This window comes from Falco peregrinus, chromosome 3 (genome assembly GCF_023634155.1).
Source record: "Falco peregrinus isolate bFalPer1 chromosome 3, bFalPer1.pri, whole genome shotgun sequence".
NCBI lineage: Eukaryota > Metazoa > Chordata > Aves > Falconiformes > Falconidae > Falco > Falco peregrinus.
Window position 1 is genome coordinate 14,672,384 of NC_073723.1, and position 23,063 is coordinate 14,695,446.

Here is a 23,063-nt window from a genome sequence, read left to right on the forward strand (position 1 = left end):
GATGGGGATCAGTCCTTCAACGAGCCCACGACCCCATCCCGAGGGGCCGCAGCCGGCGCGGGGAGAGACGCGGCACAGGCAGGCACCACGCCATGCTCTCCCCTTGAATGAGATTTTATTTCTGTGTCCCCAGCCCCTCCGAGTGCAGGTGCTGCCCGCGCCGCGGTGGGCGAGCAGCGGTGCCTGGCTGGGGCCGAGGGCCATGTTAAATAAGGAGCCACAGTGGGGGCACGCGCTGCCAGCTGTGCCCCACCGCAGCCCAGGGGTTGTGCGTGGCCCAGGTGGTGCAGCTGGGGTGGGGGGCACCCCGCTTTGCCCCCTACTTGGGGGGCCGGTAGACCATTTTCCTGCTCTTCAGCACAGACCATTTGTGGCGTTTCATGTAGTAGAGGAGGCAGCTGAGGAGCCCCGAGATCATCAGCATCTGGGGGAGGGAAGGAGTCACGCTGTGCCCCATGGAGCCACCACCCCTGGGGGAGGCCTTTGGGCACCGCGGAGGGGGGCACTGCTGCCCTCCCCCCAGGGTGCTCCCGCCACCCCCACGCAGCCCCCAGGGCAGACACCCACCTTCAAACCCATCCGTTTGCGGTGGTCGTGCTCTGGCTCTGCTGCCCACCGCAGGAACGTGCAGACGTCCTTGGCGATCTGTGACATGGTGGCCGGCGTGCCTGCGGGCAGTGCCAGGGCGGGGGCTGAGCACCCCGGGAACCAGCACCCCCACGGGACAGCACTGCGCCGGCCCCCAACCCCTCTTACCATCATCATATTCCAAAATTTCATTGTAGATTGGGGGGGCCATGCCGATGGCCTGGCCCGGGAAGTATGGGTTGTAGTGCAGCCCCTCCCGCACTGTCACGCCGGCTGGGGGGTCGCAATAGCCGGTGAGGAGAGAGAACACGTAGTCCTCGCCCCCGTGCCTGCGGTGGGGAGAGGCGGGGGTCAGCCCCAGACTGCAGAGAACCCCAGGGCAGCAAGGCCGGGGTCCCCAAGCTCTGTGTGGGTCCAGGACCCACCAAACCACCTCCCTGGCCCCTTACCGGGCGTTGACGATGTAGCTGAGGTCAGGGGGCAGCGCCCCATTGTTGGCAGCTCGTGCCGCCTCGGGGTTGGGATAAGGTTTGGGAAAATAGTCGGAGATTTTGCCGGGACGCATAAACATCTCCCCGTTCTCATCCGGGCCGTCCATCACCTCCACCTGCACGGCAACGGAGGGAGAAGAGCCCTGAGCCAGGGGGTACCAGGCACAGTGGGGCTGTCCTGTCCCATCCCGGTGGGGCACCCACCTCCTCGGCCAGCGCCTTGGCCTCCGCCTCGGTGTGTGTGACGCCGATGAGGTTGCGGAAGGCCACGTACTCCAAGCTGTGACAAGCGGAGCACACCTGCTTGTACACCTGGAACCCGCGGCGCACGCTGGACGAAGAAGAGGAGGTGATGGTCCCCGATCCCCACTGAGGCTCCCCATGACCCCCCCCCCCCCCCATGTCCCACCAGCCCCCGCTGGTACCTGCCGTGGTCAAGGGCAGCCAACGGGCTGCTGTGGCTCCAGGGGAAGCTGGGCGGGTGCATCTCCAGCTCGCCGGCGTCCACGGCCGAGCGCAGGGCCAGGGCCAGGCCCCCTCCGCCCGCCGCCAGCAGCCCCAGCGCCGACAGGGCCACCTTGCCCCCGCGGGACAGCCCAGCGAAGGAGGACATGGTGGCCTGGCGGGGGGGCACAGCCATCAGTGGGGCAGGAGGGACTGGGTAGCACTGGGAAGCTGGGTGCAATGGCACTGGGTGGGGATGGGGGGGAGCTGGGCAGGGATGGGGGGCACACCCGGGGCACTGGGCAGGGGTGTGGGGGAACTGGGGGCACTGGGCAGGGGTGGGGGAGAACTGGGCAGGGATGTGAGGCACACCCGGGGCACTGGGCAGGGGTGTGGGGGAACTGGGGGCACTGGGCAGGGATGGGGGGGCACACCCGGGGCACTGGGCAGGGGTGGGGGAGAACTGGGCAGGGGTGTGGGGGAACTGGGGGCACTGGGCTGGGATGGGGGAGAACTGGGCAGGGATGTGAGGCACACCCGGGGCACTGGGCAGGGATTGGGCAGGGGTGGAGCTGGGCAGGGATGGGGGGAACTGGGGACACCGGGCAGGGATGGGAGGGGAGCTGGGCAGGAATGAGGGGGTGACGACAGGGTCCACCGGCCAGAGACGGGGGTTTTGGGTGGAGGGAGCCGCGGGCACCGGGCAGGACCAGAGCGGGCAAGCAGCCACACCGGGCCGCGCCGGGCGGGGAACCGAGCAGGACAGGAGGGAGAAACCAGCGGCACCGGGCACGGCCGGGACACACGGGGCCGGGCCGGGGGGGGGGGGGGGGGAACCGGGGGCACCGGCACGGCCGGGACACAGGGGGCGGGGGGAGGGGAACAGGGGCCCCGGTGGCGGCAGCCTCCGCCCCCGCCGGTGCCGCCCCCGGTGACCTTCAGTGCGGCGCGGGGCCGGGGCTCACCGGGGCGGGCGCAGTCCGGGCCCGCGGCAGCAGGAGGCGCCCGTAGGGCCGCAGCGGGAGGCTCCGCACCGCCACCGCCGCCATCGCTCCGCTCCTCCCGGCGGCCGCCGCGCCGAGGTCGAGGGGACGCGGAGGCCCCGTCCCGGACGTGACGTCCCCGCCCTGACGTCACACGCCAGCGGAACCGACGTCAGGGTCCCCCCTCCCTCCCCGCCCCCCCCCCCCCGGTGTCCACCAGATCGGCTCCGGTTGGATCTTTGATCCGCCTTTATTGAGCAGCACCGCGCGGCGGGACCCCCCGTACGGGGCGGGCACAGACAACCCCCCGGCACAGCCCCCCCGTACAGCCCCGCGTGACCCCCCTGTACGGACTGGGGAGAGACCCCCCCACTGTGCACCCCGTGCCAGGCCCCCCCAGGCACAGACCCCCCCATATGGGCCAGGCCAGGACCCCCCGGTACAGACCAGGGAGCCCCCAACCCCCCCACTACAGACCAGGCACCCCTACCCCCCCATTCACACGGGGGGGGGGGCGCAGACTCGAGGGGGGGGGTCCCCCCTGGGGCAGGACCCGCTGCCGCCCCGTGGGGGGACTTGGCTGGGGCTGGTGTCCCTGTCCCATGGGGATGGGGACATCCCTCCCGGCCCATCCATGCGCAGGGGCCTGTCACTTCCAGAAGAGAACGTTCCAGAAGAGCAGCCAGCAGGGGTAGGCGCAGAGGGCGAGGAAGGGGAAGAGCAGGGAGCCGTAGAGGTGGTGCTGGAGCAGCCCCTCGGCCACGGCCGCCAGGAAGAGCTGCCAGCCCTCTGCCACCGCCGCCGGCGCCTCCACCAGCTCCCGCTGCAGGAAGATGCCCAGCAGCAGCGTCACGGCCGGCGTGGCCAGCACCAGCAGCGCTGCCAGCAGCACCCTGCAGGCGAGAAGCACAGTCAGCCGCTGCAGGGCCCGGAGAGAGACCCCCGGTGACCCCCCGCAACCCCACACCACCGGGAGAGACCCCCAGCATCCCCACACCATGGGGAGACACCCCTGGTATCCCCCCATATCCCAGGGAGAACCCCCAGTGTCCCCCACCCTGGGAAGAGCCCCTGGTGACCCCTGGCATTCCTGCACCCCAGGGAGAGAGCCCCCCAGCACCCCCTCATAACGCAGGGGGAACCCCCAGCATGCTCACCCCAGGGAGAGAGCCCCCAGTGACCCCCCAACATCCCCACTGTGGGGAGACCCCCCAGCATCCACCCCACATTTCAGGGAGATCCCCCCCCCAGCACCCTCACACCTCAGGGACAGCCCCCCCCCAGCATCCTCACCCACCCCAGGGAGAGCCCCTGGAGTCCCCCCGACCCTGGGGAGAGCCCCTGGTGACCCCTAGCATTGCCCCATCCCAGGGAGAGCCCCCCAGCATCCCCCCCACTGGAGAGGGGGTCCCGGCCCCATGCCCCCCCTCACTTGGGGCCAGTGGGCTGGACGGCGGCAGCGGCGGGCACCATGGTGGCGGCCAGGAGGAAGCCGAGGGAGAAGTTGAGAAGGGCGAGGCAGCCCAGCTGCACGGCCAGGTACAGCAGTGCCAGCAGCTTCAGCGTCATCCAGCCCCGGTCACTGCCACCACCTGCCAGCACCCTGCGGAGACCAAGGGGGATGCTCAGCCCCATGGCCATGGAGGACAGCACCCCACAGACACCCCAGCGAGCCCCCCAGCCCCAGCACCTGTGGGTGTTGTGGGGCAGGGCCATGCCAGCCACGTAGATGGCGATGACAGTGAGCACCACGGCCTCCGACTCAGAGACGGGGAAGTGCTGGGTGGCCACACGCTGCCCCAGCACCGGCAAGAAGTAGAGAGCGAGGCCGGCGGCATGGCAGATGAGCACCGGTGGCACCAGCGCCAGAAGGCCGGGCCGGGCCTCCTGCGGAAAGCCGGTGGTGATGAGGATGGTGGGACTGGGGAGGGGTCTGCGGGGAGGGGAAGGGTCCTGACCTCCCCAGCCGCGTGGTCGCCGTCCCAGAGGCGCTCAGCGCTGCCCGTCTCACACTTGCTCAGCTTCATCCAGAGGTCCAGGGCGTGGGAGTGGTCAGGGAAAGGAGCGGAGCGGGTTTGGCCACCCCTTGCCCACCTCCTGGACCCCTAAGTCCCCCCTGCTTTGCCCAAAAGGATATCTTGAGGACGAGGACAAGGATGAGGAAGCCGAAGGCTGGCATGTAGACACCAATGGAGACGAAGCGGGACAGGGAGGGCAGGAGGTAGAAGAAGTAGGACTGGTGCAGCCGCTCCAGCAGATTGTTGAGCTTCCGAAACATCCCCTCCAGTGTCCTGCAGGCACCGGGCACGGTGAGCCGGGGGCAAAACTGCCCCCCAGAGCCCTCCCCACAGCCCCGCACTCACTTGCCCACGGTGGTCATGTCGTACTTGTACTGTCGGAAGCTATTGATGCCACGGAGGGTGATGGCTTCGATGCGGTAGCGGAGGAAGAGGCCGTGGTCACCACGGGGCCACCCCGACGCCTGGGCTAGCACCATCAGCAGCAGCGTCTGCAGGCTGTGGGCATAAGCAGGCAGCGAGTCCCAGTCCGAGCGTGGCAGCTGCGAGGGTCACAGAACCATGGAATTGTTTAGGTGAGAAATGACCGTTCAGATCATTACATCCAACCGTTCACCCAGCACTGCCAAGCCCAACCACTAAACCACGTCCCTAAGCACCACATCTATGTGTCTTTTTAAACACTCCCCAGGGATGGTGGCTCCACCACCTCCCTGGGCAGCCTGTTCCAGTGCTGGACGACCCTTTCGGTGAAGGAACTTTTCCCAGTACCCAATCTAAACCTCCCCTGGCGCAGCCTGAGGCCGTTCCCTCCTGTCCTGTTGCTCGTTATCTGGGTGAAGAGACCGACCCCACCTCGCTACAGCCCCCCTGCAGGCTGTAGGGAGCGATCAGGTCCCCCCTGAGCCCCCACCTCTCCAGGCTGAGCACCCCCAGCTCCCCCTCACCAGCCTTGTGCCTCATCCCCTTCCCCAGCCCTGTTGCCTGTCTCTGGACACGCTCCAGCCCCTCTACACCCCCCTGGGGTGAGTGGCCCAAGAATGAACCCAGGATTTGAGCTGTGGCCTCACCAGCACTGAGTACAGGGGGACAACTGCTGCCCTGGTCCTGCTGACCGTGCTGTTGCTGACAGAAGCCAGGATGCCGCTGGCCACCTGGGCAAACTGCTCCCGCAGGAGAAAAGCCCCTGCCAAGGGCAGGCTGGGGGCCATGTGTCCCAGCAGGTGGCCATGGACAGGGGTTGGCCCCGGCTGGGCTCACCTTGCCCTGGATGGTGCAGAGCAGCCCATTCTTCTGGCAGAAGGCATGGAAGAGATTGAGCAGATCCAGGTTGGGCAGCTGCCCGTTCAGCCCCTCCACTGCCACGTCAAAACTGGTCACCACGTCGCTGCTCAGCTCCAGTGAAATGGCCGCCTGGATGGCCCCGGCCCGGCCCAGCGTCCCCGAGGACCGCATCTCTGCAAGCACTGCACCGCGTCAGTGCCACTGCCAGCCCCTTGGCATGGCCAGGGAATGGCCGTGGCACCCCCAAGCACCCATCTCACCAGTGATGTTGACATCATGGTAGGCCTCCAGCCAGGCCTCCATGCCCAGCAGGTCATGCTCGTTCACGAGGAAGATGATGTCCTTCGCCCAGTAGATCTGGCCTGAAGGGAAGGGGTGGCTGCGGCACCACGGTCCCTGCCCCGGCATAGCCCCAGCGGAGCTCAGTCCCTGCCCCGGCAAAGCCTGGCACAGCCCCAGTAGGACCCACTCCCCTTGCTGCCCCCCAGAAAAGCCAGGGTGCCCCGGGGCAGTGGGCAGGTGGGTACCTGGTGCTCCCATCCCTCACATCCCCACCAGGCAAGGATCTGCCAGGGAGCAGGGATTGGGACACTCAGCATCCCAGGGGACACCCCCCCCAGCTCCCAGACCCCCTGCCAACACTGGGACTGACCTCGGAAGTAGGAGGCGAGGGCCAGCATCAGCCCCACGGCCTGGTTGTTGTGGGGCCCCTCACTGCAGGGCACGCTCAGCACCAGCGACTCGGTGCTGGCGGCACGCGGCGCCCGCAGGATGCCGTACACGTTAGTGCCCTTCACCATCTGCCGAAGGAATGGGAGGGCTGGGGGTGTGCCCCGGGATGGGGGGGCGGTAGTTTTGGGATGGAGGGGCACCGGGTACGTACGTATCGCTCACGGGTCTCATCGGGGAAAGGCAGCGTGCGGGAGAAGGGTTGCCGATGCACCTCCAGCCCCAGGTTCCACATGGTTTTCTCCAGCCAGGCCACCGGCATCCCCCTGGGAAGCAGGAGAGGTGGGATGGAGCCCCTCCAACCCTACCTCTGCCCACGGCACCCCCCCAAAATGAGCTGCACCCTGCTCTCACCCCGCTTTCTTCTTGTGCCCGGCAAACTCCCGGCCATAGGAGAGGGCCCGCTCACCGAAAACAAACTGCTCCTCCACCATGGTGGAGCCCATGGCGTTCTCCGACATGTAGGTGCGGGGGGCGAGAGGCTGGAAGGCCAAGGCCAGGAACCAGCCCAGCCCAGCCACGTAGCTCAGGGTGCTGCAGGAGGAGAGACAGGGCCTCAGGGGTGGGAGGTCACCGCCTGGCAGCCCCCCCGAGCCCCCCAGCACTCACCAGAGCGGGGTGTTGAGGCGCAGGATGAGGCGGGAGAGCGCCCGCCGGCAGTGGGGGTCCGACAGCAGCCCCATGGCAGGGGGGTGCTGAGCTCCGGCTGCTGGGGGGAGGGGGCGGGGGGAAAGGTGGGGTGCCCACCAGCACTGAGGGTGCCCATGGATCAACCTGGGCCCCCTCCTCAGGCACCCACAGCCCCACATGCCCCCCATGGCTCTGTCTCTGCCCCCCACACACCCCACGGGCCCCACCCCTGCCCCACACCACTCACCCGACACCCCACACAGCCCCTTACCTGCCCCACACGTACCCCACAGCCCCGTCCGTGCCCCACACGCACCCCCCGCGCTGCCCGCCAGCCCGCGGCCCCCCCACCTCTCGGTCCCACCGCCCGGCCAGGCCGCTCAATCGCGGCTGCACGGGCCAGGCCGACGGGCGGAGCCCAGAGACATCGATGGGCACCGCCCGCCCCGCGCTGCGCATGCGCCGGCCGGGCCGTGTGGGTGTGCGAAGGGCTGTGTGAGGGCAGCGGGTGTGCAAATAGGCCGGGCGGGTGTGCAAAGGGCTGTGCAGGGGCAGCAGGTGTGCAAATAGGCCGGGCAGGTGTGCAAAGGGCTCTGTGAGGGCAGCGGGTGTGCAAATAGGCCGGGCGGGTGTGCAAAGGGCTGTGTGAGGGCAGCAGGTGTGCAAATAGGCCGGGCGGGTGTGCAAAGGGCTGTGTGAGGGCAGCGGGTGTGCAAATAGGCCGGGCGGGTGTGCAAAGGGCTGTGTGAGGGCAGCGGGTGTGCAAATAGGCCGGGCGGGTGTGCAAAGGGCTCTGTGAGGGCAGCGGGTGTGCAAATAGGCCGGGTGGGTGTGCAAAGGGCTCTGTGAGGGCAGCGGGTGTGCAAATAGGCCGGGCAGGTGTGCAAAGGGCTCTGTGAGGGCAGCGGGTGTGCAAATAGGCCGGGCGGGTGTGCAAAGGGCTGTGTGAGGGCAGTGGGTGTGCAAATAGGCCGGGTGGGTGTGCAAAGGGCTGTGCAGGGGCAGCGGGTGTGCAAAGGGGCCGGGTGGGTGTGCAAAGGGCTGTGTGAGGGCAGCGGGTGTGCAAATAGGCCGGGCGGGTGTGCAAAGGGCTGTGCAGGGGCAGCAGGTGTGCAAATAGGCCGGGTGGGTGTGCAAAGGGCTCTGTGAGGGCAGCGGGTGTGCAAATAGGCTGGGCAGGTGTGCAAAGGGCTCTGTGAGGGCAGCGGGGTGTGCAAATAGGCTGGACAGGTGTGCAAAGGGCTGTGCGAGGGCAGTGGGTGTGCAAAGGGGCTGGTGGGCGTGCAAAGGGCTGTGTGAGGGCAGCGGGTGTGCAAAGGGCTGTGCAGGGGCAGCAGGTGTGCAAAGGGCTGTGCGAGGGCATCGGGTGTGCAAATAGGCCGGGCAGGTGTGCAAAGGGCTGTGCACGGGCAGCAGGTGTGCAAATAGGCCGGGCAGGTGTGCAAAGGGCTGTGCAAGGGCATCGGGTGTGCAAATAGGCCGGGCAGGTGTGCAAAGGGCTCTGTGAGGGCAGCAGGTGTGCAAATAGGCCGGGCAGGTGTGCAAAGGGCTCTGTGAGGGCAGCGGGTGTGCAAAGGGCCGGGCAGGTGTGCAAAGGGCTCTGTGAGGGCAGCGGGGTGTGCAAATAGGCTGGACAGGTGTGCAAAGGACTGTGCAAGGGCAGCGGGTGTGCAAAGGGCCGTGCAGGGGCAGCAGGTGTGCAAAGGGGCCGGGTGGGTGTGCAAAGGGCTGTGTGAGGGCAGTGGGTGTGCAAAGGGTCCGGGCAGGTGTGCCAGGGCCCCCCAACACCCCTGTGCTGCAACACACCATGGCTTACCTGAGTGAAGTGGCACAGCGTGGCACGTGGACAGCACGGCACACATAGACAGTGTGTCATACGGCGTGGCACACAGACGGTGGGGCACACTGACAGTGCGGCACAGGGCACAGAGACATTGCAGTACACGTACAACATGGCACATGGTGCCAGACCTTTATTGACAAGAGGCTCTGGCTGGTGCCACCCCCAACCCTGGCGGCACCGCAGCAGCCGGTGCTGCTCAGTCCCCCATCAGTGCGGTGACCTCCCGCAGCCGCTCCCGCACCACCTGGTCCATGACGGTGTGCAGAGCGCGACAGGCCTCCTCGGCTGCCTCCAGGGCTGCCTCCAGCCGCTCCTGGTGCAGGCGGGCACTGAGCTGCAGCAGGGCGATCTTCCCCGAGGCCGGTAGCAGCGCCAGCACCAGCTGCGGCCCCCCCGCTGCCTCCTCGGGGGAGCTGAGGTCGGCCAGGGGGGTGTCCTCGGCCAGGCCAGCCGTGCTGGCACAGACATAGTCCCGCATGGGGATGCCGGCGTCCATCACCGCCAGCGTGGCCGCATTCACGCAGGCACAGTAGTTTCCACCATCAGCCTGCAGGACCTGGGGGAACAGCGGGCACGGTGAGCCAGGGGCCATGCCAGGACCCCCGCCACACACCACACGCCTGTGTGTCCCTCCGGGCATCACCTGGACATAGATATCAATTTGGGAGCGGGGGAAGAGGCTGGTGAGGATGGCGGCCTCGAAGGTCTGCTTGAGGTGGAGGGCCAGCTCGCCTGCCTGCCGGTCACCGTGGGGCCGCCGCCGCCGCTCGCCGGTGCTGAAGGTGGCCATGCTGTACTGGCAGTTCACCACCGCCCGGTCGGGCAGAGCCTTGCTGCGGGAGCCGCGCATCTGCGGGGGGCCGGGACCCTGGTGAGAGGGCACCGACCCCCCTGGCCCCGGCGGATGGGGCGGGGGCACTGGGTGGTTGTCACTGCAGGGGAACCGGGGGAAACAGGGAGCAGAGGGCCTCGAGCCGCGAGGGGGCACGGGGGGAGCAGAAGGCCCGGTGTCCGGTGCTGGAGGCAACGGGAGGAGCCAAGGGGAAGCGGGGGGGGGGGGGGGGGGAACCGGCGTCCAGTGCTGGAGAACTCAGGGGGAGCCGAGGGGAACCGAGGAGCAGCTGGGAGGACCCGGGGGGAGCCTTGGGGCCCGGGGCCCGCTCACCTCGTGCGGGCCGTAGACGACGGCCAGCGCCTTGGTGTTGCCCTGCTCGATGTAGGCCGAGCCGTCGGCCTGCGCGAAGACGCCCATACGGGCGCGGACCTTGCGGAGTTCGGCGGGACGGCGCCCGTCCGCCCGGTACCCCTCGTCCGACAGCAGCTCGGGCGCCGCCATCTTGCCCGGCATACACTGCGGCTCCCGACGCACCCCGCGCGGCGACTACAGCTCCCGGCGTGTCCCGCGCCCCCCGGGGCACCGCCCCCCTGAGGCTCCGCCCCCCCCTCGCCCGCGGGGCCGGTGCTCGGCGCTGCCCGGGCGGGAGCGGCGGGGACTGAACCGTCCCGAGCCCGACTGAACCGAGCCGGACCGGACTGAGCCCGACCGAACGGGCCGGTCCCGCCATGGCGGCGGCGGCGGGGCCCGCCGGGTTCCAGTTCGCCATCGATCGCGGCGGCACCTTCACCGACGTCTTCGCCCGCTGCCCCGGCGGCCGCGTCCGCGTCCTCAAGCTGCTCTCCGAGGACCCGGCGTACGGGGATGCCCCCACCGAGGGCATCCGCCGTGTCCTGCAGGAGGTGCGGCCGCTGGGACCCCCCCCGGGACACGCCCGGGACCCCCCCCGGGATCACCCCGGGACCCTCCTCCCGATATCCCCCCGGGGTCACCTCACACACACACACCACGACCCCCCTGGGACACCCCCCCTGCGAAATTGCAGCCCCCCGGGGATCTTCTCCCAGGACTTGCCCCCACAGCTACCCTCCCAGGACCCCCACTGGGCTCCCCGCAGGACCCCCGGGCCCGAGCCCCCCCAGACCCCCCCCATGCCCCCTCTCGGGGCCCGTCCTGTCCAGACCCCCTGCCCGGGGGGGCCGGGGGGGGGCACGGTGCAGCCCTGGGGTTGGGGGTCTGCGGTGGGGCTGGGGGTCCATGATGGGGCTGGGGGTCCATGATGGGTCCACAGTGGTGCTGAGGGTCCGCAGTGGGCTGGGCGTCCATGGTGGGTCCGTGGTGGTGCTGAGGGTCTGCGGTGGGGCTGGGGGTCGGCGGTGGGGTGGCAGGCTGACACCCGGGGTGTGGGCAGGAGAGCGGTGTGCCGGTGCCACGGGATCAGCCCCTGGACGCCTCTGGCATCGAGTGGATCCGCATGGGCACCACGGTGGCCACCAATGCGCTGCTGGAGCGCCGGGGTGAGCGCCTGGCGCTGGTGGTCACCCGCGGCTTCCGTGACCTTCTGCACATCGGCACCCAGGCCCGGCCCCGCATCTTCGACCTGGTGAGGCACGGCACCTGCGCCGACACGGGCTCGGGGTGGCACGTCCCCGTGGCCCACAGTGTCTGGGATTGCAGTGGCACATCCCAGTGTGATCCACAGTGTCTGGGATTGTGGTGGCACATCCCCATGTGACCCACATCCCCTGGAGTTGTGGTGCCCCATGCACGTGACCTGCCACATCTGAGATCAGAGTGGCACGTCCCCATGACCCACAGCGTACGGGGTTGGGGCAGTACGTCCTTACGTCACCCACATCATCTGGGATTGTGGTCACACATCCCCATGTCCCACAACATCTGGGCTCAGGGTGGCACATCCCTGTGACCCATAGTGTCTGGGATTGGGGTGGTGTGTCCCCCTGACCCACACCATCCAGGCTCACTGTGCCACGTCCCCATGTCCTGCGCTCACCAGGCTTGGGACAGCCCACCCCCGTGACCCACACCACCTGGAACCGGGCTGACACATCCTCGTGACCAGCACCATTCGGGCTCAGGGCAACATGTCCCCACATGACCCACACCATCCGTGCTTGGGTTGGCACGTCCCCGTGTGACCCACACCAGCCGGGCTTGTGGCAACGTGTCCCCGTGCCACCCACGCCATCCTGGCTCGGTGGGGCCCGGCGCGTCCTCTGCCTAGCACGGACGTCCTTGGCGACATCGGGAAGTCCCCGGATCCCGGGTGCTGCATCCCGTGAGCACTGCTGGGCCCCCGCCACGGCCCCGCGCCAGCCCCGGCCCCACGCCAGCGCCCTGGCCGGCCGGTGGCCAGCAACGGCTCCAGCAGTGCGGTGAGGCCGGCGCAGGGGCTGCCTCATGGCGGTGGGGTGTCCCCCGGTAATGTCCTTCCCCCCCCCCCCCCCAGGAGGTGGCTGTGCCGGAGGTGCTGTACGAGGAGGTGATCGAGGTGGACGAGCGGCTGATCCCACACCAGCCTGGCTGCCGCCTCCCAGGGAAGGAGACCCTCCCAGTGCTGGAAGGTGAGGACCACCACCGTGGGGGAGGTCAACAGGGTGGCATCCCCCCTGTGACCCCACCCCCCACCCCGGCTGTCCCCAGGCTCCACGGGGGCATCCCTGCTGGTGCAGCGGCCGCTGGAGCTGTCGGCGCTGCAGCAGGAGCTGGAAGGTGTGCTGGCCCGTGGCATCCGCAGCCTGGCCGTGTTGCTGCTCCACTCCTACGCGTGAGTCCTGGGAGGCCCTGGGGGAATGGGGGGACACGGCCAGACCCCTGCGGCCGACACTGTCCCTGCTCTCCCCGGCAGCTGGCCCGGCCATGAGGAGCAGGTCGGGGCGCTGGCACGGGAGCTGGGGTTCCAGCACGTCTCCCTCTCCTCTGCGGTGGCGGCCATGGTGCGGGCGGTGCCGCGGGGCTACACAGCCTGCGCAGACGCCTACCTCACCCCCTGCATCCACCGCTACCTGGAGAGCTTCCGCGCCGGCTTCGCCCACCAGCTGCGGGTGAGTGGGGCTGCCAGGACCCCACCATGGGCAGCCATTGCACCAGGACCCACTGACAGTGCCCATCCTGCCAGGACCTGCCATAAGTGCCCATCCCACTGGGATCCCCACACGAGTGTCAATCCTACTGGGGCACCTCATAGGTGCCCATCCTGCTGGGACCCCCCATGGCCACTTCTCCCACTGGGAGCCCCTCATGGGCACCCATCACACCAGGACCCCTGCCACAGGCACTCATCCTGCTGGGACCCCGTGGGCACCCATCACACCAGGACCCCCATGGATGCCCATCCTGCTGGGACACCACCCCCCCCACCACCAAGGGCAGCCATGAAACCAGGACCCCCACGGACACCCATCACATCAGGATCCCCCACCATGGGCACCCATCACACCAGGACCCCCCCATGAGTGCCCCCCCCGTGCTCCCCTTGCAGGAGGTGCCGGTGCTGTTCATGCGCTCGGACGGGGGGCTCACCCCCATGGAGCACTTCAGTGGGGCCCGTGCCATCCTCTCTGGCCCAGCTGGCGGCGTGGTGGGCTACGCCATGACCACCTACCGTCGCGAGGACGGGCAGCCCGTCATCGGCTTTGACATGGGAGGTGAGCGGGGCCAGGGTGGGGGTCCCGCTGGGGTGGGGGTCCAGCTGGGGCTGAGCCACCCTCCCCAGGTACCTCGACGGATGTCAGCCGCTACGCTGGCGAGTACGAGCATGTCTTTGAGGCCAGCACCGCCGGCGTCAGCATCCAGGCGCCACAGCTCGACATCAACACCGTGGCGGCTGGCGGTGGCTCCCGGCTCTTCTTCAGGTGGGTGGGGGGTGGGGGTCCGGGCACCCATGGGTGCCCTGGGTAGGGCATGGTGGTCCAGCTGGGCTGCAGCACAGCAGCACGGGCACGGCTGGGACCCTCCCGCTCCCATCAGCATCTCCCTTCCAGGTCCGGGCTCTTTGTGGTTGGCCCTGAATCAGCAGGCGCCCACCCCGGCCCAGCCTGCTATCGCAAAGGTGAGTGGCCACAGTGCTGGCGGGTGCCACGCCACCGTGCTGCGCTCGCTGTCCTCATCCCCGTCCTGGTGCAGGGGGTCCGCTGACCGTCACCGATGCCAACCTCTGCCTGGGCCGCCTGCTCCCTGAGTACTTCCCCTGCATCTTCGGGCCGGGCGAGGACCAGCCGCTGTGCCGGGAGGCGGCGGCGGTGGCGTTCGGCGAGTTGGCTGCCCGCATCGATGCCTTCCTGGCCAGCACCACCGCCGGCACCCACCAGCCCCTCTCGGTGGAGGAGGTGGCCATGGGCTTCGTGCGGGTGGCCAATGAAGCCATGTGCCGGCCCATCCGCGCCCTGACGCAGGTAAGGTGACCCTGGGGGGGGTGGCGGTGGCAGGGGGGCTGTGGGTGCCCGGTGTCACTGTCGGTATCACCACTGCTGTATGTGTGTGTCCCCTCGCCAGGCCCGGGGCCACGACACCGCCCAGCACGTGCTGGCCTGTTTTGGGGGTGCAGGGGGGCAGCACGCCTGCGCCATCGCCCGCGCCCTGGGCATGAGCAGGGTCTTCATCCACAAGTAGGTGCAGGGTGGGGGGCTCCGTGGGGACCTCCCCTCTGCCAGTGCTGCTGGATTGAGGGGGGGGGGGGCTGACCCCACTGGGGTGGGGGCACCCAAGGGGTGTCAGGATGCCCCCAGCCCTGGGTAGATGGTGTGGGGTTGGGGGGGCTCTGTGCCACCCACCAAGCTGAGTGCCCCTGTGCTGCTGGGTGGAGGGTTCGGGGGTCACATCCGTAAAACAATGCATTGGCTTTGGGGGTGCCCCAGGGCGCAGGGCTCAAGGGTGTCGCAGCCCCCCCCAGGCAGATAGGTTTGGGGGTGCCTTGGCCCCCAGGCAGTGGTGTTGGGTTTCGAGGTGCCCCAGTCCCCAGCTAGATGAAGGAGGTTTGGGGGTGTCCAAGGTCTGCACATGGGTGTGTTGTATTTAGGGGTGCCTCGGTCCCTAGGGGGATGCATTGGGTTTGGGGGTGCCCCTGGGTGCTGGGTTTGGGGGTGCCCTTGTCCTCTGGCAGATGCTTTGGGCTTTGGGGTGCCCCTGGTTGTGGGCTTCAGAGGCCCTGTCTCCGGGAGGATGTGTTGGGTTTGGGCTTGCCCCGGTCCCCAGGTGGCTTCAGTTGGGGTGCCCCTCTCACCAAGGGATGTGTTGGGGTTTGGGAGTGTTCCTGTGTTTGGGGGCCCCATCCTTGGGAGGATGCCTTGGGTTTGGGGTTGCCCATGGGCATGGGGTCCAGGGGTCCCATCCTGAGAGGATGCTTGGGTTTTGGGGTGCCCTGCTCCTCAGGTAGATGCATTTGAGAGTGCTCCTGGGCTCTGAATTTGGGGATGCCCCTGTCCCCAGGGGATGGGATGGGTTTGGGGGTCTCACCCTGGGAGGATGCTTCGGTTTGGGAGTGCCCCTGTCCCCAGGGGATGGGCTGGCTTTCAGGGTGCCCCTGGGTGTGGGATTCAGGGGTCCCATCCCAGGAGGATGCTCTGGCATTGGGGGTGCCTGGCTCATCAGGTAAATGCATTTGGGGGTGCTCCTGTCCCCAGGGAGTGGGCTGGGTTTGGGGGTTCCATCCTGGGAGGATGCTTGGGTTTGGGGGTGCCCTGGTCCTCAGGTAGATGTGTTTAGGAGTGCCCCTGGGCTCTGGATTTGGGGGTGGGGTTCAGGGGTCCCATCCCGGGGGGATGCTCTGGGTTTGGGGATGCCCCTGGGTGTGGGGTTCAGGGGTCCCATCCTGGGAGGATGCTCTGGCTTTTGGGTGCCCCGCTCCCCCAGGCGGTTTGGCTGGGTCAGGGGGTGCTGGCGGGCCAGGGGGCTGCAGCCCCTGGGCAGCAGTGTGGGGGGGCATCGCGCAGGTACAGCGGGATCCTGTCGGCCTTCGGGCTGGCGCTGGCGGACGTGGTGCACGAGGCGCAGACCCCCTGCGCCCTCCGCTACGAGCCGGCCGCCTTCCCTCGGCTGGATGAGCGCATCGCTGCACTGGAGCGGGAGTGCCGGGACGCGCTGCGGGCGCAGGGCTTTGCCGGGTGAGAGGCTGGGGGTCCCCGGGGAGGGATGGGGATGCTGGTGTCGCTGCTGCTGACAGGGCTGCCTCGCAGGGAGCAGATCCGCACGGAGGCTTTCCTGCACCTGCGCTACGAGGGCACCGACTGTGCCCTCATGTGCTCCGCCAAGGGCCACCCACCCACGCCGCGGTCCTGCCACGCCGGGGACTTCCAGGCTGCCTTCACCAGCCGGTGAGTCCCAGCACCGTGATCCCCCTCCCAGCACCACAATTCCCCTTCCAGGCACCACAATCCCCCTCTCCTGGTACCACAATCCCCATACTGTGATCCCCATCCCAGCACCATGATCCCCCTTGCAGGCACCACTATACCCTGTGCCAGCACCGTGATCACCATCCTGGTGCCACAATCCCCATCCCGGTGCTGTGATCCCCATCACGGTGCCATGGTCCCTGTTCCAGCACCACAATTCCCATCATGGTGCCATGGTCCCCATCCCAGCACTGCAATCCCCATCCCGGTACCGTGGTCCCCATCCCAGTGCCGTGGTCCCCATCCCAGCACCACAATCCCCATCCTGGCACCTCCACACCATGCTCGGGGTGGCGGGGGGTCTCCTAGTACCCCTTTGTCGCAGCTGGCACCCGCCCCCCTCTTGCAGGTACCTGAGGGAGTTCGGCTTCACCATCCCTGACCGGCCAGTGGTGGTGGACGACGTGCGGGTGCGTGGCACGGGCAGCAGCGGCATCAGCTGCGAGACTCCCCTGGCCCCCAGTGGGAAACCAGCGCGTGTGGAGACGGTGAGGGCAGGGGCCTCAGGGGGCCTGGGGGAGCCTGGCAGGGCAGGGGGTGACCTGGCATGGGGCTGGGGGCTCGGGCTGGGTCCCACAGGTGACGCGGTGCTACTTCGAGGAGGGTTACCTGGAGACTCCGGTGTTTCTGCTGGAGGAGCTGGCCTGCAACCACACCATCCCCGGCCCCGCCATCATCATTGACAAGAACAGGTAGGGACCTCTGGGGGGGGGTGGGACCCTGGGGAGCTGGAGGGGACCTTGAGAGGGTGGTGAGACCCTGAGCAGCTGGTGGGGAGCCCAGGGAGCTTGGGGGGAGCCCACAGAGCTGGGGAGACCTTGGGGGGCGGGGGGGCCCCTCAGGGATTTTGGGGGGACCCCAGGGAGCTGAGGGGTCCGTGGACATCTGGGGGGACCCAGGGAGCTTGGGGGGGTCCCCAGGGATCTTGTGGGAACCTGGGGAGCTAGTGAAACCCCAGGGAGCTGGCGGGTCCCTGGGGATCTGGGGGACCCAGGGAGCTTGGGGGGACCCCGGGGAGCTGGTGGAACCCCAGGGAGCTGGGGGGGACCCTCAGAGATGGTGGGTCCCTGAGCAGCTGGTGGGAAGTTGGGGGGGACCCCAGGAAGCTGTTAGGGAGCTCTGGAGGCTGGTGGGACCTGCAGGAGCTGGTAAAGAAACCAGGGAGCTGGTGGGGTCTCCAGGAAGCTGGGGAGGATCCCAGGAAGTTGGGGGGGGACCCCAGGGAGCTGGCGGGACTCCGGGAAGCCCCATGCCCTTTAGCTCCTGGTGCCACCGCCTGCCTCCTCCAGCACCATCGTGGTGGAACCTGGCTGCACTGCCAGCCTCACCAGCTTCGGTGACGTCTGCATCGCCATCGGCTCGGGGCGCCCGCGCCCCATCGGCCCCCAGCTTGACGCTGTCCAGCTGTCCATCTTCTCCCACCGCTTCATGAGCATCGCAGGTGGGGGGTGCCCCCCAGCCCTGTCTGGGGCAGGGGGACATGGTGATGGTGGGGGCTGGGTTATGGCTGGTGGGGCCAGGGGGTCCCAGGACCACCCCAGGAGGTGGGGGGGGCGGGCTCTGTGGGACAGCGGCGGCTGGTGTAGGGCAAGGGCCGTCCCCTGAGGCTCCGCCATGTCCCCCACGCAGAGCAGATGGGCCGCATCCTGCAGCGGACAGCCATCTCCACCAACATCAAGGAGCGCCTGGACTTCTCTTGCGCGCTTTTCGGACCAGACGGGGGGCTGGTCTCCAACGCCCCCCACATCCCCGTCCACCTGGGTGCCATGCAGGAGACCGTCCAGTTCCAGGTAGGAGGGTCCCCAGGATCCCCCTGGCACCCCCCTGGCACCCCCTGGGGACCTGCTCAGCCCTTCCTGGTGCTGCCACAGATCCGCAACCTCGGTGAGGACCTGCGGGAAGGGGACGTCATCCTCAGCAACCACCCCTGCGCCGGGGGCAGCCACCTGCCCGACCTCACCGTCATCACCCCTGTGAGTGCCGGCCAGTGGCCAGGGACCCCCCCAGGGTTCAGGATCCCCCCTCCACTGGGCCACCAGCTCAGTGCTGGGCTCCCCTCAGGTCTTCTGGCCAGGTGTCCCCAAGCCCGTCTTCTTTGTGGCCAGCCGCGGGCACCATGCAGACATAGGGGGCATCACCCCCGGCTCCATGCCCCCCCACTCCAAGGCGCTGCGGGAGGAGGGGGCTGTCTTTGTCTCCTTCAAGCTGGTGAAAGATGGCATCTTCCAGGAGGAGGGTGGGTTTACACCGGGGTGACAGGGACGTGGTGGGGATGGCAGGGACACGGTGGGGAAGTGGTGGGGGTGTCAGGGATGTGGTGGGGACAGTGGGGACTTGGTGGGGATGGCAGGGATGTGGTGGGGGTGGCGGGGACGTGGTGATGATAGCAGGGACACGGTGGGGATGCTGGGGATGCGGTGGGAATGGCAGGGATGTGGTGGCAATGGCAGAGATGATGGAGGTGGGGCGAGGATGGCAGGGACACAGTTGGGGTGTGGTGGCAATGCCAGGGATGCAGTGGGGATGTGGTGGATGTGGCTTGGACACAGTGAGGATGCAGGGGGATGGCAGGGGCATGGTGCGGATGGCAAGGACGTGGTGGGAATGGCAAGGATGTGATGGGAATGGCGGGGACGTGGTGGGGACAGGCGCCCTCCACCCCACTGCCACTCACTTGTCCTCCACAGTGGTGACGGAGGCCCTGATGGCACCGGGCCGCATCCCGGGCTGCAGCGGGACCCGGAACCTGCAGGACAACCTGTCGGACCTGCGGGCCCAGGTGGCTGCCAACCAGAAGGGCATCCAGCTGGTCACCGAGCTCATCCGCCTCTATGGCCTCCCGGTCGTCCAGGCATACATGGCCCACATCCAGGTGGGACCCGCCACCCCCCCAGCCCCCCCGGTCCCCCCCGGCCCCACCGTGACACCCGCCGTCCCCAGGCCAATGCCGAGGTGGCCGTGCGGGAGATGCTGAAGGGTTTCGCCGCACGCTGGGGCACTGCGGTGGAGGCTGAGGACCGCATGGACGACGGCTCGCCCATCCGGCTGCGCGTGCAGGTGGACCCCCAGGAGGTGAGCAGGCCGGAGATCCCCCCCATCCCCGATGTGGGGTTTGGGGGAGCCCCTCAGCTGGGTGGGGGACACACATGGGGTTACCCCTCATCCCTGGTGTCCCTGCAGGGTAGTGCTGTCTTTGACTTCTCGGGCTCGGGGCCGGAGGTGTACGGTAACTGCAACGCGCCACGCGCCATCACCCTGTCCGCCCTCATCTACTGCCTGCGCTGCATGGTGGGCCAGGACATCCCCCTCAACCAGGTGGGTGCAGGACCCCCAGCTGCGGGAATCCCCCCCCCTCCCCGAGGCTGCGGACCCCGCCCCGAGACTGTGGGACCCCCCCAAAGTTGTAGAATTTCCCCCCAAGACTGTGGGACCCCCCCAAAGCTGTGGAACTCTCCCCCGGGCTGTGGGACGCCCTGGGCTGTGGGACCCCCCCAAGGCTGCAGGACCCCCAGGCTGTGGGTCCAACCCAGCGTTGTGGGACTCCCACCTGCAGCACCCCTGAGGCTGTGAGAAGCCCCCTGGGCTGCAGGACCCTTGGTGGTGGGACCCCTGGACTGTGGGACCCCCGAGCTGTGGGATCCCCAGTTGCAGCACCCAGGGGCTGTGGGACCCTTCAGTACCCCAGTCAGGCACTCTCAGGGGAAGCTGCCAGCCCCTGATGGGGGGCTCAGGGCTTGAGACGGGGGGGTCCTGGGATCCCAATCCCCTTGTGTAGTGGGGGTCCTAGGACTTTGTTCCCCTGGGAGGGTAGTCTGGGACCCTTGGTACAGGAGGGTCTGGGCCTCTGGTCACTAGGAATGTGGGGATCCTGCTCTCCTGGGGCGTCCTGCTCCCCTAGCATGGGGTCTGGGCCCCTGAGCCCGGGGGTAGGGAGGTGGGGGGCTCGGGGTGCTGCATATGTGTGGCAGGACCCATGCGGGGGCCAGCTGGGACCAATGGGCCACCTGTGTGTCCCCACACCAAGGGCTGCCTGGCCCCCGTGCGAGTGGTCATCCCCAAGGGCTCCATCCTGGACCCCTCGCCCGAGGCTGCCGTGGTGGGGGGCAACGTCCTCACCTCCCAGCGCGTGGTGGATGTCATCTTTAAAGCCTTCGGCGTCTGTGCTGCCTCACAGGTAGGGACGAGGGTGACAGGTCCCAGAGTGCTGAGGGTCCCAGGTGCTGAGGGTCCTAGGGGTCCAGTGTGCAAGTGATCCCAGGGGTCTGGGGTCCCAGGGTGTCAGGTCTCCTGGGGAATGGGGGTCCCAGGGGGTCTGGGGTCCCAGGAGTCAGAGATGCGGGGTGCTGGGGGTCCCAGGAGTCTTGTGGTTTGGGGGTCCTGGGGGGTCTGGGGTCTTGGGAGCCTTGGGGTTCCTGGGGTGCCATGGGTCAGGGTCCTGGGAGTCAGGGCTATGAGAGGTCTGGGATTTTGGGGGTCCTGGGGTTCAGGGGTCCCAGGTGTTGGGGGTGCTGGAGGTAAGAGGTCCCTGGGTTTGGGGTCCTGGGGTGCCAGAGGTCCTGGGAATCCTAGGTGCTGGGGGTCGCGGGTCCCAGGGGTGTTGGTTCCCACGGCTCCCAGGTTGCCAAGGCTCTGGGATGCTGGGATTCCTGGGGGTTGGGGGTCCCAGGGGTCTGGGGTGATGGGGGTCAGAGGAGTTGGGCATGTCAGGGTGCCAGGGGTCCTGTGGCTTGGGGGTCCTGAGGGGTCTGGGGTCCTGAGGAGTCTTGGAAGTCCTGGGATGCCAGGGGTCTGGGGTCCTGGGGGTCAGGGTTATGAGGGGTCTGGAATGTTGGGGATCCTGGGGGTCAGGGGTTCCACAGGTTGGAAGTGCTGGAGGCTGGGGGTCCTGGGGCACCAGACATCCTGGGAGTCCTAGGTGCTGGGTGTCGGGGATCCCAGGAGTCAGACATCCTAGGGGTATGGGGTGCCAGGGGTCTCAGGATGCCAGAGCTCTGGGGTGCTGGGGGTCCTGGGAGTCAGGGGTCCCAGGAGTCTGGGATGTTGGGTGTCCCAGGGGGTCAAGGGCCCCGGGGGCCGGGGTTGCTGGAGATCCCAGGGGTCAGGAGTTGAGGCTGCTGGGTGCTGGGGTCGCCAGGGGTCTGGGGTGCTGGGGGTCCCCAGGGTCGGATCCCTGGTGGGGGCTGTGTGCCCCCCGCCGCCCCCTGCCCTCCATCCTCAGGGCTGCATGAACAACGTCACCTTCGGGAACGAGCGGGTGGGCTACTACGAGACGGTGGCAGGGGGCGCGGGGGCTGGCCCGCACTGGCACGGCCGCAGCGGGGTCCACACGCACATGACCAACACCCGCATCACTGACCCCGAGATCCTGGAGCAGCGGTGGGTGCTGGAGCCTGGGGGGGAGCACGGGGGGGCTGCCGGGGCCCTGCCAGGACTCACCCCGTGTGTGTCTCCCCTGCCAGGTACCCCGTGGTCCTGCAGCGCTTTGAGCTGCGGCGGGGCTCGGGGGGCTCAGGGCGCTGCCGCGGTGGCGACGGCGTCGTGCGGGAGCTGCTCTTCCGTGAGGACATGGTGCTGTCGGTGCTGAGCGAGCGCCGTGCCGTCCGCCCCTACGGCCTGCGAGGTGAGCGGGGACCCCCCGCCGTGGCCCCCTGCGGCCCCTCATTGCCCCCTGACCCACACTTTGCCGCTTAGGGGGCAGCCCCGGCGCCCCAGGGCTCAACCTGCTGCTGCGCCGCGACGGCCGAACCATCAACCTGGGCGCCAAGACATCAGTGCCGGTGGAGCCAGGGGTGAGTGTCACGTGGGACCCCCACACACACCCCCCCCAGCACCCCTGCACCCCCCGACGCCCCGTCTTCTCCCCACGGCAGGATGTATTCCGCCTGCAGACCCCCGGCGGGGGCGGCTTTGGCTCCCCTGGGGATGGGGGGGAACCCGAGGAGACGGCTCGGCCGCTGGTGCCGCAGAGCTTTGCGGAGCGTGGGAGCGTCTTCGAGTACCGCCGGGCGCAGGAGGCTGTCTGAGGGTCCCTGCCCCCTGAGCTGCGGCTGTGGGGCAGCCCCAGCCCCGGCTACGCACACCCCGTGGGGCAGCCCCCTCCCCAGCCTAGGTACGCACACCCCGTGGGGCAGCCCCCTCCCCAGCCTAGGTACGCACACCCCGTGGGGCAGCCCCCCAACCCCAGACACACACAGTCCGTGGGGCAGCCCCCCATTCCTAGATACAGTCTATAGGGCAGCCCCCCAACCTCAGATATGCACATCCTGAGAAGCATCCCCCTGGTCCTAGATATGCACACTCCATGGGGCAGCCCCCAACCCCAGATGCACGCACTCTGTGGGGCAGCCTCCCCATTCCTAGATACGCACAGTCCGTGGGGCAGCCCCCCAACCCCAGCTATGCACATTCTGTGGGGTAGACCCCGAAGCCTAGCTATGCACACTCAGTGGGGCAGCCTCCCAACCCCCGCTATGCACATTCAGTGGGGCAACCCCCTACCCCAGCTATGCACACCCCAAGGGGCAGCCTTCGTCTCCACACCTCAGGCTCCCGCCCCCCACCCCAAGGCAGGGGGGGACCAGAGGGTCACTCTGCCGTGGGGCAGGGCTCAGGCTTCTGCTGTGGGGCAGCTTCTCCTCCCCATGGCACTGCCTCCCCCCCCAGCCCCTCTCCTTCCCAGCTCTGTGCCTTTCAATAAATGAGCCTTCAGGCCCTTCCCGTGTGGCTGTGTGTGTTGGGGGGGTAGGTGTGCTCCTGGAGCTCCCCTGGTGCCCCCCAACCCATCCTGCTGCCCCCCAGCCTCATC

At 68.5% G+C, this 23,063-nt stretch overlaps 4 protein-coding genes across 8 annotated transcripts; 1 reads left to right on the forward strand and 3 right to left on the reverse strand.

Moving 5' to 3' along the window:
• Positions 1-98: 98 nt before the first annotated feature.
• LOC101917277 (cytochrome c1, heme protein, mitochondrial) lies at positions 99-2,645 on the reverse strand. The gene is made up of 7 exons (XM_055800103.1): positions 2,489-2,645; positions 1,505-1,698; positions 1,284-1,410; positions 1,038-1,195; positions 757-917; positions 568-668; positions 99-424 (listed from the first exon to the last, which is right to left on the reverse strand). Exons 1-7 carry the CDS (start codon positions 2,570-2,572, stop codon positions 320-322), a joined length of 930 nt encoding a protein of 309 aa, XP_055656078.1. The 5' UTR covers positions 2,573-2,645; the 3' UTR covers positions 99-319.
• A 273-nt stretch (positions 2,646-2,918) lies between these two features.
• GPAA1 (glycosylphosphatidylinositol anchor attachment 1) lies at positions 2,919-7,610 on the reverse strand. The gene is made up of 13 exons (XM_055800647.1): positions 7,519-7,610; positions 7,147-7,246; positions 6,892-7,071; positions 6,692-6,803; positions 6,461-6,608; positions 6,069-6,170; positions 5,785-5,981; positions 4,870-5,066; positions 4,644-4,797; positions 4,465-4,548; positions 4,197-4,393; positions 3,939-4,109; positions 2,919-3,399 (listed from the first exon to the last, which is right to left on the reverse strand). Exons 2-13 carry the CDS (start codon positions 7,218-7,220, stop codon positions 3,156-3,158), a joined length of 1,860 nt encoding a protein of 619 aa, XP_055656622.1. The 5' UTR covers positions 7,221-7,246; positions 7,519-7,610; the 3' UTR covers positions 2,919-3,155.
• Positions 7,611-9,107: 1,497 nt separating this feature from the next.
• On the reverse strand, positions 9,108-10,386 carry EXOSC4 (exosome component 4). The gene is made up of 3 exons (XM_055800348.1): positions 10,176-10,386; positions 9,654-9,860; positions 9,108-9,566 (listed from the first exon to the last, which is right to left on the reverse strand). Exons 1-3 carry the CDS (start codon positions 10,356-10,358, stop codon positions 9,207-9,209), a joined length of 750 nt encoding a protein of 249 aa, XP_055656323.1. The 5' UTR covers positions 10,359-10,386; the 3' UTR covers positions 9,108-9,206.
• Positions 10,387-10,442: 56 nt separating this feature from the next.
• Positions 10,443-22,979, forward strand: OPLAH (5-oxoprolinase, ATP-hydrolysing). 5 transcript variants are annotated; one of them, XR_008746619.1, is made up of 26 exons: positions 10,443-10,747; positions 11,257-11,448; positions 12,316-12,430; positions 12,510-12,633; positions 12,715-12,910; positions 13,348-13,513; positions 13,582-13,720; positions 13,850-13,917; positions 13,992-14,260; positions 14,361-14,473; positions 15,797-15,967; positions 16,040-16,177; positions 16,608-16,746; positions 16,838-16,950; positions 17,548-17,699; positions 17,888-18,231; positions 18,320-18,494; positions 18,946-19,130; positions 19,199-19,330; positions 19,439-19,573; positions 20,283-20,432; positions 21,477-21,634; positions 21,718-21,878; positions 21,950-22,047; positions 22,129-22,367; positions 22,407-22,979. XR_008746619.1 is itself a non-coding variant. In XM_055800345.1 (26 exons), the coding sequence occupies exons 1-26, from the start codon at positions 10,574-10,576 to the stop codon at positions 22,279-22,281; spliced, it is 3,879 nt and encodes a 1,292-aa protein (XP_055656320.1). In that variant the 5' UTR covers positions 10,443-10,573; the 3' UTR covers positions 22,282-22,979. The 5 variants fall into 5 exon arrangements, 4 of the variants coding, with proteins under 4 accessions (XP_055656320.1, XP_055656319.1, XP_055656321.1 ...); XM_055800345.1 differs by having other exon boundaries at positions 17,888-18,048; positions 18,130-18,231; positions 22,129-22,979; XM_055800344.1 differs by having other exon boundaries at positions 22,129-22,979.
• The last annotated feature ends 84 nt before the right edge of the window (positions 22,980-23,063 follow it).

Excerpts from the sequence above, each read along its gene's own strand:
- LOC101917277 (XM_055800103.1), bottom strand. The coding sequence starts at position 2,572 with ATGGCGGCGGTGGCGGTGCGGAGCCTCCCGCTGCGGCCCTACGGGCGC. Across the intron at positions 918-1,037 it reads AGCTACATCGTCAACGCCCG|GCACGGGGGCGAGGACTACG; the intron begins GTAAGGGGCCAG and ends TCCCCACCGCAG. Across the intron at positions 425-567 it reads GCAAACGGATGGGTTTGAAG|ATGCTGATGATCTCGGGGCT; the intron begins GTGGGTGTCTGC and ends TCCCTCCCCCAG.
- GPAA1 (XM_055800647.1), bottom strand. The coding sequence starts at position 7,220 with ATGGGGCTGCTGTCGGACCCCCACTGCCGGCGGGCGCTCTCCCGCCTC. Across the intron at positions 5,982-6,068 it reads CCATGATGTCAACATCACTG|AGATGCGGTCCTCGGGGACG; the intron begins GTGAGATGGGTG and ends CAGTGCTTGCAG. Across the intron at positions 5,067-5,784 it reads TCTGCACCATCCAGGGCAAG|CTGCCACGCTCGGACTGGGA; the intron begins GTGAGCCCAGCC and ends TGACCCTCGCAG.
- EXOSC4 (XM_055800348.1), bottom strand. The coding sequence starts at position 10,358 with ATGCCGGGCAAGATGGCGGCGCCCGAGCTGCTGTCGGACGAGGGGTAC. Across the intron at positions 9,861-10,175 it reads TCGTCTACGGCCCGCACGAG|ATGCGCGGCTCCCGCAGCAA; the intron begins GTGAGCGGGCCC and ends GGCCCCCCGCAG. Across the intron at positions 9,567-9,653 it reads AAATTGATATCTATGTCCAG|GTCCTGCAGGCTGATGGTGG; the intron begins GTGATGCCCGGA and ends CTGTTCCCCCAG.
- OPLAH (XM_055800344.1), top strand. The coding sequence starts at position 10,574 with ATGGCGGCGGCGGCGGGGCCCGCCGGGTTCCAGTTCGCCATCGATCGC. Across the intron at positions 14,261-14,360 it reads CCATCCGCGCCCTGACGCAG|GCCCGGGGCCACGACACCGC; the intron begins GTAAGGTGACCC and ends TCCCCTCGCCAG. Across the intron at positions 17,700-17,887 it reads CCGCTTCATGAGCATCGCAG|AGCAGATGGGCCGCATCCTG; the intron begins GTGGGGGGTGCC and ends TCCCCCACGCAG.